At 40.0% G+C, this 12380-nt stretch overlaps 1 protein-coding gene across 1 annotated transcript in view; it reads right to left on the reverse strand.

Annotated features, from left to right (window-relative positions):
- Positions 1-12380, reverse strand: part of MED12L (mediator complex subunit 12L) — a 359000-nt gene that overhangs the window by 33407 nt on the left and 313213 nt on the right. The window contains 6 exon segments of the mRNA XM_023733846.1: positions 985-1096; positions 2986-3147; positions 4230-4420; positions 4536-4610; positions 5259-5447; positions 7995-8194. Of these exon segments, the coding sequence (XP_023589614.1) occupies positions 985-1096; positions 2986-3147; positions 4230-4420; positions 4536-4610; positions 5259-5447; positions 7995-8194 (929 nt within the window).

The raw sequence follows: 12380 nt of genomic DNA on the forward strand, positions 1-12380 counted from the left end.
ACTAAATGTCTGTGTCCCTGCCCATCTCGGACCATTCAAGGGAAAGACATGATGTCAGGCTCCACAGACAGACAGGGCCACAAGGAGGGGTCCATCAGGCTCTGCAGCATGATGAAAACAGCCCATATAATCACTCTACCCTCTTTCCTCAGATTCCATGTGCTCTAATGTCTAATTCGGTCACTTGGTTTCCTTACGGTACACAGAAGGCAAGTGTCCCAAATAGTGACCAGGAGAATTCTGGTTGGTGAAAAGGCCAAGTCCAAATTCTCTGAAGATGAACCAATATGCTTTTTGATTTACAAATGAGTGCACAAAGGAGTTGTTGGGTGGCACAAATGATTAAGCACTCCACTACCTAACGGAAAGGTTGGTGGTTCGAATCCACCCAGAGGCACCTTGGAAGAAAGGCCTAGTGATCTGCTTCTGAAAGATCATAGCCACTGAAAACCCTATGGAGCAGTTCTACTCTATACACGTTTGATTGTCATGAGCTGGAATCGACTCGACGGCAACTGGCTTGGGTTTTTGGTATATGTGAACATGGCTGGCATCCATCTGGCTCTGGCAGGAGAATAAAAATGAGTTTCTGAACATAAAGAGCTCAAATCCACGCCCTGCCTGATACAGGGAGCAGGCCATGGACTCTTCTTTCTTGTTGCCATCCACACTGCAAAGACAGATTTCTCCAGGTCCTCTCCCAACAGGCAGAGGTGGAGAGGAGCAGATATTTCCAAGTTATATGCAGTGTGCAAAGGTGCACTTGTATAGTCTGTAGGTATTATATGCATAATCAGCATTATAAAATTGATAATCTTGTGGCATCTAGAATAGCAGATGGGTGAAGAGGGCATGAACTGTGTCTCCCAGCATCGAACCAAAACATGTAGTACGCTTATTAGTTTAATCTCGGCATTCGAAAGGAAAACAAATTAGTGTCATTAGGAAGAAAGTTTCCTGGCCTCATATTATACTACACTTTACCTGATTAACTTGATTCTGGAGAGACGTTAGAAGCCCTTCCCGTTGTTCATCTTGTCCCTTAAGGCACGTAAGGACCAGCGAGAGGAAAGGCTGTTGACTCAAAAGAGACATACTACGAAAGAAGTAATACCATGAGATTCAGTTAGAGGGGATGGATTACTTCCTGTTGCAACACTAATTTCTTTCCCTTGGATTATTTGCTCTTATTTATTTTACTATTATAAAAGGGGGGGGGCAGGGGGCGGGGACAAACAGCCAAAGACTACTTGAAAAGTTAAATCATGTCTCTACTAACAAGATTAAAAGCCACCGTAATGCTTCCAAGTAATTCAATATGCCCTATTGTCCCTTGAAGGCATTTCCAAATTCTATACTACGTGTAAGGAGGGACAGGAGATTTGAGAAAACTGTGCTTTACATCAATAGGAAAAATTTTAAAAATACACATAAGAAGGACCATCAGTGTATACACAGAATACAATGTAAGCTTGAAACATTTCTCATAGTTTAGAGTCCAGGAAACAGGCCTATACGTATGTTGTGTTTTTATTTTGTTTGCTTTTTTTGTGTTTTGGCACATTTCTCGAGACTAAACCCTGAGGTACTGGTAGAGCTCAGATTAGAAACCAGGTCTGAAGAGTCAACGATGCTCGCTGGCGCCCTCTAGTGGTCAGCACCACATTCACATCCCATAGCCTTGGCTTGTAAACAGCTTTCAGGGAATGGGGCACAAATTCTACTTCACATTGGCATTCTGATAGTATTTCTTCAATCAGCAGAGAACAGCTGACCAATAATATAGACAAAGTGCTACAATGGAGAGAAAAACTTCTTCCAATGAGATCAAAGCTAAAATATTTCAACTGGCTTCATCTTACACCAAGCAGTACTGAGAAACACTAACTTTGGAAGAAATGATCTTGAAAGTCTCTGTAATACCACCTGTCCCCCTCCCTGGGATATGAGGCAATGTAAGTACCATCACCCATTAGCAAATAAACCCTGAAAACTAAAAGTGACACTTCTGGCTGGTTTACTCATCCTGGCAAAGATGGCCAAGCAACCACGTGGCCAACAAAACCCATACAATGCTAGGTCTCTGCAGAAATTTTCTGTAGTGAAGAGCCCAGGCTCAGAAGCCAGACAGCCTGGGTGTAAGCCCCAGCTTTAGGATTTCTTAGCTGTATGAACTTGAGCAACTTAACCTTTCAGTACCTCAGTCTCCCCATCCATAAAAAGGAGATAATGAGCAAAGTTACCGCATATGATTTCTGTGAGAATTTTAATGAGTCTTTTACAAAAAGAATTAGCATTATGTAATACCTCAATAAATGGCAGCTACTAAAATGTTACTAATTAGAGGACAAGACGCCTGTCTGTTCAGGCTTTTTAAAAGATGGACGAAATTATGGCCATTTTTCTCCTTTACTTCTGGGCTGTTGAACATTCATTGTGTTCTGGCTTTAGCATGAGGTTCTGCTCTTTCTCAGTAACGCGGTTACTTTTCAGATGTAATTGTCTGACACCTCTTCTTGGCATAAAATAAATGAAGCAAACATTAAACTTAACGGCGAATAAGTTTTAGTATCTAGTCTAGAGTAAGAGTCCTAGATGCTAAAAGCATCAGTAACTATTTCAGGGTCTAACATGACAGAATTATAAGCAACAGCTAAATAAAGAAAAATAGGTATAAATAATTAAAAATGAAATACAGGGACCAGGTGGCATCCAGATCGGATTCAGTCTGTCCAAAGAGGGACCCAAAGGTCAGCACTGTTAACAAGTTCAGCGGTGATTTGGATACGCTATCAGAGTTGAGGACTACAGTATGACTATTATAACTTGGAACTTTTTTCGGACAGAGCTTTGCCTAACACAGAATATGTCCAAGTTCCAGCTGAAAACCAGATTTCCACGACCTCTGGGTACGATAACCATGTATGTTCGCAGGGTGTAGATTTCCTTTCCACTCTCCCGTAAACAGACACGGTTAAGCTATACCTTTTCTGTTTCTGCCGGTCTCTCTCCTTCTTGGAAGAGGAACCCAAGTGCTGCCCCTTCTCCAGCTCTTCCCCGGCAGCTTTCAGCACTCTACCCTGCACAGAAGTCGGCAGCCTGGCGATCAGGGGGGCCACCAGCCACACACCCCTGCGTTCAGAGGAGCTAAAATAAGAAACAGGTGTTAAACCCAAACAAAAGTCCTTCTTCTCCGCTGTCACGGTTAAAACACAGACTCCCAGTGGAAGCTGTTACGTACAAGACACATGGTCTAGTCTCAAATTTATCTTTTATTTCTACACTATCCTCCTGGAAATAACATGTCTGCAATACTTTCCACCCACACGTACAGAAAGCAGTAAGAAGTGGGGCTCTGCGGGGATCCCATACTAGCAGCTTTTTCTGTCATCTATGAAAAGTGTTTTTCCGCGATTCTGGCTCTCTGATCAGAGTTCATTTCACCAGAAGACAGCACACTTTTCTGACATGGCTACAAAATGAAATATTCTGATTCTGTTTAAGCATAGTAGTGACCAATTTAAAGGTTTTAAAAGTCACCAGGTACACTTTACATCATGACATATAAGTCCACGTGCCTTCCACAATTAAAGTGCTATTTCAAGATTTTCGTATGCTTCCTGCTTCTAATTTTGAACACAAATTTCCGTAATACTGTTGTATAGAATTGTCATTTACTAAGGATCGTGGAAAAAGTGTTTCCTATATAATGAATGGAGTCCTGGTGGCACAGTGGTTAAGAGCTCAGCTGCTAACCAAAAGGTCAGCAGTTCGAATCCACCAGCTGCTCCTTGGAAACCCTATGCGGGCACTTCTACTCTGTCCTATAGGGTTGCTATGAGTCAGAATCGACTTGATGGCACCTAACAACAACAACATATACTGAATAGCATAAGACACTAAAGAAATAAATCAACCCTTAGTGCTATCTATGGTTCCAAGGGGTCTGGGTGTAGTCACAAACATACACGCTTACGGTACCCAGAGTTCACTGAAATTTATTTATAACATTAAGATCACTGAAATTTATTTATAACATTAAGATATCATCCATCCCAGTTCACCTTTTAACTTATTATTAAATAACAGTAATTGTCACTTACAAGTAGTTACTTTCTACACATTCCTGTGGCTTTATGGGAAAAAAAATAGCTGTATTACATAAATAAAATGTCACTGTTACATGTGAAAAAGTAATGACAGCCCAATAAAGCTACAGAAAAAAATACCTTAGAAATGTCTTGATTCCATTCTGTCTCGTGCTACTTGCATCAGTACTTCCAATGCTGTTTGGGTTGAAGAGGCCCATGCCAGAGCTAGGAGAGCTAGTGTTCAAGTCGGCCGACTGCTGGAATACCTCGATGGTTGCCTTTGCAATATTGTCCAGTAGGTTGTTCATTTCAGCCACAGACCCAGAGCCCTAGAGTCAGACATAAGAGAACTAGGACACGTGCGTTCTACTTTCTCTTCAAACCTCAAAATGTTTTCGCTTTTCTAAAACGTTATACACATACGTGCTTTCCATATATACTCACAGGGTCCTTCAGACACTGTTTGATCATTAACTGAAGTTCTAGCCAGGACTGCCTCAATGTCCACTGCTCAAGATTCTGGGGAGAATACAAAGAGTTTACAACATTAGCAACGGTGAAGAGGTAGCAAAATATAACACATCACTTCCTGTAGTATTCCGTCTCTCATGAAAGATTAGAATGGTCAAACACACTAAAGTGACTTATATGGATCAAACAGCTTCCGGGCCTATGGATACATTTCACGTAGACACAAAGAAATAAACAAAGCCTGTTGCTGTCAAGTCAATTCCGACTCAAGAAATAAACAGCACCTTTAAAATAATATGTCTGATTCTGCTAGGCACTGGTAGTAAATAAGGCAATCATTTTTTTCCTCTTGAAATCTATTTATCTATAACAAACCCCACCCCCAAATGGTTTCAAATCTTAAATAATATATTTAAAACAGTCCTCCCATGAAGCTAATTTCTCGTGTAAATCCAGTATTGACTTATGAATATTTATCTGATGATTATATACAATTTGCAGCAACTATATGTACCCAGCAAGGAAGTATGATAAGCATACGTAAACTAAAAATGAGCAAATAACAACCAGAGCTAATTGAAATCTGGAATTAGCTAGCAATGACCAAAAAAAGAGAGAGAGAGAGTGGAACTCTTACTATAGTCACAAAAAATGTTTCAAATGACAGAAACACACCTTTAAAAATAGCCTGCCTACCTGAAGGATACGCTTGATGTGCTGTCTTTGGAGATTGTCCCCCTCAGGGCACTCTTTAATGCCATGAGGGTAACAGATAAGCTGTAATAACTTCTGTGCTTGTATATTCGAAAGCACGGGGTCCAGTATGAGTTCTTTGTCCGTACAGAGTCTTTCAGGTTCTTTTAAGCAATGTTCTCCCACCCATTCCTAAAAATAATATGGATGTTAGATGCATGGGTACTGATTTTTTTATAGATGCATGTGATACGGACTGAATCGATGGTGCACAATAGAATATAAAGCCTAGAGGAATATCCCAGTTTTAAAAAAATTACATGGAAACAGGTGGGAAAAGTTTTAAGGACAAAACCTGTAGCATTTTCAATTCTCAAAAATAAAATGTAGAAACCCTGGTTAAAGAAAAATTTAAAAAATTGATAGGCCCCAAAAAAAACCCAACAAAGAGAATTAAGTAAAGAAAATATTGGTATGTTTTCAACTAGAAAATGGGGCCCAGCTCTAGGTACTGTTTGTAACCGGGTTTTTTTTTTGTCGTTTTTTAAACTGGACATTTAATAATAATGATTCTGTATTATAATCTGCTCATTATTTTTAGAGACTATATTGTACTATACTAAATTGATAGAACATAATACAACAAATCCCACAATGTTACATATTTAGAAAATTTTCTTCCCTTTTGGTACTATTATAAATAACGTTTACTATTGTAAACAAACATTTGTGCACATCTACAATTATTTTTTTAGGAGAATTTCATAGAAGTGCAATGGCTGGGTCAAAGGCTCTAACAAAAAATTTAGGCTATTGGTGTAAATAGTTAATTATTCTCCAGAGTGTTTCCACCAATTTAAAATCTTATCAGCGGCTCCTCACCATTCTTTTAAAGCCCAATTCTTCTACTGAATGGAGGAGTAACAAATCATCAACAATAACAGCCACCTGCACTTGAGGGGCGACTAGTTGCTGGGATCATGCCGAAGACTCCACTTACATCACTTCATCAAACAGCTTTCAACAGTGGCAGAGCCAGATCTGAATCCCAGTCTGTTTCAGATGAAGCTTGTTCCTGACCCACTACACCAGGGGTTCAATGCTGGTTGTCCATTAGAATCACCTGGGGATGCTTTCTAAAATTCCAGCACTCAGGCCCCACGTAAGACCAGCTAAATCAATCTCCGGTGGTGGGACCCACATATCAGTAATTTTTTAAGAACACAAAAAGTGTTTTAAAACTCCCCAGGTGATTCCAATCTGCAGCCACAATTGCTAACCGATGCACAGCCGCCTTCCAATCAGTATCTATTTTCTACCCGTTACAATGGGTACCTACCCACTGCTGTCGAGTCGATTCACAGTGATCCTATAGGACAGAGTAGAAGTGCCCCACAGAGTTTCCAAGGCTGTAATCTTTACAGAAGCAGATTGTCACATCTTTCTCCCAAGGAGCGCCTGGTGGTTTTGAACTGCCAACCTTTTGGTTAGCAGCCAAGTGCTTCCACTGCCGAGCCACCAGGTCTCCTCTAACAGTGATTACAGTAACCCTTAATAACAACGTGATCCTATCAACCTCATCACTACTGTGTAACTCTGGGCTTACGATGTTAACAACACATTAGCATGATAAGCCATGGTGATTTTTTTAGATATCAACAGCAGATGGAAGTTTATGAAGTTTCATGAGGAGCAAAATATTTGCATTGTCTCAAAGTGTCTCCCCAAAGACTGCTTATTAATTGCAAGGGCAAAAATAGTAACTACATAGTGGAGACACCTTGATTAAAATTAACATCACTATTGAACCCTGGTGGCACAGTGGTTAAGAGCTCAGCTGCTAACCAAAAGGTCAGTAGTTTGAATCCACCAGCTGCTTCTTGGAAACCCTATGCGGCAGTTCTACTCTGTCCTGTAGGGTCGCTATGAGTTGGAATCGACTTGACAGCAACGGGTTTGGTTTTCTCTATTTTTACTGAGGGAGAGAAGGGACATCATTTGCCTTCAGATACGATACCCTGGGGAGGACACAACTTTACTTCTGTAGTATCCTATCTAGGTATGCATAATCTGAAGCTAATCCACAGAAACCCACAGATAAGGCTCCATGGAAGAACAGCATTCTATAAGATAGCTGGTCAGTATTTTATAAAACTATCAATGCTATCGAAGAAAAAGAAAGACTGAGAATCTGTTCCCAATTAAAGGAAACAAGATACATGGCAACCAAGTGCAAGACTTGATCCTAGGCTTAGCCTATACTGGAGGAGGAAAATAGTGCCATAATGGGCATAATTAGGACAGCTGACGAAACTGGAAAGCAGCCTGTAAATTAGAAAAAAGTACTGTATCAACGTTAAATTTTCTAATTTTTGATAACTGTACTTTGGTGGTTATGAAATACACACTGAAGTATTAAAAAATAAAGGAGCATGATATAAGCTATCTACTCTCAAATAGTTCATAAAAAATAACAGAGATGTGCACACACATTCACACACACCAATCAAATTATATAGCAGACGTGGCAAAATGTAAAAAAAAAAAAAAAGAAAGAAAAACCAATCTGTGTAAAGGGTATACTAGAGTTTGCTTTATTATTCTTGCAACTTTTCACCAAATTATTTCAAAATAAAGTTACCACCTATATACAAGTTTCCTACAAAAGTGAGCAGCTGTCTCAGAAAGAGGCATTGCACTTTCAAAGTTAAAGGACAATTAAATTTGTCAATTAAATACCTGTTGACAGATAGTCCTCAGGACGTGTCTAGCATATTCTCTTAAATTGGCAGTTTCTATGGAAATGCTTTTCCCACAGGATTTTGAGTTTTGTGAGGCAGTCCAGATATCATCAGCATTCCCATCACGCCGTAAACCCCTCATGGTGAAGTCATCATTCTTTAAAGAGCTGACATTGTTATTGCCAATTTTGGCATCTCCTGAATAACAGAATCACAAAAGCAAAATCATAGCAGTTCAAAATACTGCCAGATATTTGAGAAGCAAACGAGGCTAGCTTTCAGGGAGTTAAAATTGAACGGTATCCTGACGGCACACCCAGTTGTTCAGAAACAGAGTGAATGGATGAATAAATGCAAGAACCCAGAGAAGCGAGAAAACGCAAATTCAAGACGCATTCCTAATTTTGCTTACAGAATTGAATACTTTCACCGAACCTGGAAAGGCCACTATGAGTCACGCTCAATAATTACAGAACATTGGTTTCACCAGTATTCAAGCACAATGTATTCAAATTCATGTGACTTATAGACAAGGAAAAAAACGGGTTACTCACCCTTCTAGATGTCCCTTTTCCATTTCTTCTCTTACATTGACTTATTTTCTATCCATAGGTCAAGAGAAAAGTTTTGCCTTAGCCCACCTTACTATCAACTTCTTGACAAGAGAGATTTATTTCCCTGGGAATGGAAAAGGGCAATGCATACTAAGGAAGCCCTGTGAAGTAGGGCATTCATTGAATAACCCATGTCTTTCACTCTCCTCTCTGTAAACGTCTAAATTAGAAAACCTTACCTGAACAACCTCTAATATACTCAGTGAAATGATGGCTAAGAAAAAGATTTCCCACATAACAAAGTTCTGAGGTGGGGGGGGGGGCAGAGAAGAGAGCTAGAAATAAGAAATTTGCTCTTGCCATGACAAATAGCGGTCGTATTTTAAAAGTAGGAGAGTAACATAACTGGAAATAAGGATTGCCAGATGACAACAGAGCCTTCAGCTTTTGTCTTTGCACCCACAGATCGTAAGCCTTGAACAAGAGAATTTCCTGGAACCAACAAATGAGCTTAGATGAAGTTTTCACTGCCTGCCACAACGGAGCAGAAACAAGCCCAGGTCAGTGCAAAAATCCTTTTAAAAGCCACAGGTCAATCAAGACAAAGTGCTGACTCTGCTGAGACCATCTGAAAAGCTAAGAATGGCTAAATATTTACTTATAAAATGGTAAAAGGAGGGGAGAATAAACAACACATTTCAATGCACGATATCATACATTTCTCATTGAAATACAAATATAAAAAGCACTAACTTCATTTCACCCACACGAGTTTATCTAATTCAAAGAGTTCTTTGGTATCTGGAGGAGAGACCAATTTTTTTTTATTGTAATTTAGATGAATGTTTACAGAACAAACTAGCTTCTCATTAAACAGTTAGTACACATATTGTTTTGTGACACTGGTTAACAACTCCCAGGACATGTCAACACTCTCACCTTCTCAACTTTGGGTTCTCTATTACCAGCTTTCCTGTCCCCTCCTGCCTTCTAGTCCTTGCCCCTGGGCTGGTGTGCCCCTTTAGTCTTGTTTTGCTTTATGGGCCTGTCTAATCTTTGACTGAAGGGTTAACCTCAGCAGTGACTTCAGTACTGAGCTATAAGGGTGTACGAAGGTCATACTCTTGGGGTTTCTCCAGACTCCGTGAGACAAGTAAGTCTTTTTTTTTGTTGTTGTTGTTCTACATTTTTCTCCAGCTCTGTCCAGGACCCTCTATTGTGATCCCTGTTAGAGCAGTCGGTGGTGATAGCTGGGCACCATCTAGTTGTGCTGGACTCAGTCTGGTGAAGGCTGTAGTACTTGTGGTCCTTTAGTCATTTAGACTAATCCTTCCCTTGTGTCTTTGATTTTCTTAATTCTCCCTTGCTCCAGACAGAGTGAGACCAGTGGAGTATCTTAGATGGCTGCTCTCAAAATTTTAAGAGCCCAGACGCTACTAGCTAAAGTAGAATGTAAAACATTTTCTTTATAAACTATGTTATGCTAATTGAGCTAGATACTCTCCGAGATCATGGAGAAGGAGAGACCAATTTTTATAAGTACCAAATTTATTTAGTATGCTTTCTCCAGCCTTTGCCGATGTCAACAATTATTTCTATGCCTCAAGTTAAACTACCACAAAAATTAGAACCAAAATTCTATAAGACATTCCCAGTTGCCTAACTCAAAATAGATCCTGGTAGATGAGAATTGAGGGATCATTGGTTAGGACGTGATAAGGTAGAAAAATTATAATGTCTGCAAAAACATTAACAAACAAACATGTCTGCTAGTCATAGGCCGGGGGGATCCCCACCCAGTTCAGATGTTAGGATGACAGAGAAGGTCTGGAAGGCTATGTCAGAATCTGCTAGCATCTTATAGACAACAGAACAAATAGATGTTCAAGTGATTCCCTGATCCAAGGCTCTGCTAACATTCAATTGGCCTGACTGAGACTTCTCAGGCCTGAAGACCCAACCAATTCACTGCTTAGGAAGCTGCAGAACCCATCGAGACCTGAGGTCAAGTAGAAAGATCAAGGGTGATTATGCATGGATATACAAATATGGTTATTTGGATATTTACAGAGATTAAACCAGTCCTACAAATCATGGGGCCAAACAAATCATTTTTGTTTCTGGCATTAAGGTATTGTCACTCATGCATTCACATTTACAACATTGGTTTATTGAAAACCTAGTATTTGCTAGTCTCTCTGGTGGACATGAAAGATAACACAGTAAAAAACATCAGTCCATGACTTCATAGTTCCTGCATTTACTTATTAGGTAGAACTGACCAGCCGTCTTTCCCTTCAAACATCATCCAGGTAAGGAAATTCTACTTACTGAAATGAGTGTTTAAATGTTGGCTGTGTAATACTACAAGTGCCTACACCCAGGGAAGAGGCTACAGCCCGCCATGTGGTTCTACCCTTCCCTTTCACTAAAAAATCCATAGGCATTCCAAAGGAATATATATGTATGTACAAATATTTTTAAAGGTGAACTTTTAATAGTTTGTTTTATGAAAAGCCTGCTATCCTCCTCCTCAGTGTCACCAAGAAATGTTTCTCAAGCAGGAGTATAAAAGAAAGTTATTGGGTTATATCCTCGAATGTGCTCTTTAAGACTCATCTATAACAACTATCCACTCAGTAACCTCCATTCTAATCAAAGGGAGCTCTTTCAGAACACAAGATGGAACTTTGTTTAGCCAAGGTCAAACTGGGTACCCAAAACTGGAATTACCCAGTTGCTGTTGAGTCAATTCCAACTCATGGTGACCCCATGAGTTTCAGAGTATAACTGTGCTCTATAGGGTTTTCAATGGCTATGATCTTTCAGAAGTAGATCACCAGATCTTTCTTTCGAGGTGCCTCTGGGTGGATTCAAACCTCTAACCTTTCTACTAGTGGCTGAACACTTAAACGTTTGCACCACCCAGAGGCTGTATGGCAGCCGAACTCTTAACCACTATGTCACCGGGGTTACCCAAGTTGGAATTACAGAATCAATATTCAAGACTTCCTAATAATTCAAATCCTTAATGATTTATGTTATTACACTGTAAGTTATTACACTGTAAATGAACAAAAGAGGTAGTAGTACTACTCCTGGAGAATATAAATCATAAAGAATGTAAAGGGCACCTTGGACATTATGAATCAAACCAAACATACAAAAAAAAAAGTATTGTGCTATCAAATACTGGTTTATCAATATCACTGAAATCATCACCTGATTCATGAAAGACTAAGTCAGAATGACATAAGCTTGCTCAGGGTCACAAGTGAAGCAGAAACACTAAGATCAAGGCCCAGGTTTTCTGGGGTTCTAGTACTGGCTGAAATTTAAACCTTTGGTGTCAATCAATCTATGAATCTCAAAATGGGAGGTTAAATGACCAAGTCATCCTTGATCATCCAAAAGGGCGATTTTTGCCAACATAAAGAAGACAAAACGGAGGTGGGGCCAAGATGGCGGAGTAGTCAGATGCTCCTGGTGGTCCCTCTAACAACAAAGACCCCAAAAAACAAGTGACTCAATTATATATGGCAACCTAGGAGCCCTAAACATCAAAGACAAAGTTGAGGAATCAGACTGAGTGGCAGGGGGAGGGAGAGATGGTTCAGAGCAGTGAGGAGTTGCCAGATCTGACCTGGTGGGAACCGACACCCTGCAGGCTAGATTGGCTGGCGTGCATGATGAGGCAAGCAGTGGCATTTGGGACACGTTTTCCACACTGAGAGAGAACAAGCAGTGGAGAGTCTACTCAAGCCTCCAGAACCAGTGAAAAGTTGTGATCAATCAAGTACATGCATCTAACACACCACAAGGATCAAAAA

This window comes from Trichechus manatus, unplaced genomic scaffold, assembly GCF_000243295.1.
Source record: "Trichechus manatus latirostris isolate Lorelei unplaced genomic scaffold, TriManLat1.0 scaffold00062, whole genome shotgun sequence".
Classification (NCBI taxonomy): Eukaryota; Metazoa; Chordata; class Mammalia; order Sirenia; family Trichechidae; genus Trichechus; species Trichechus manatus.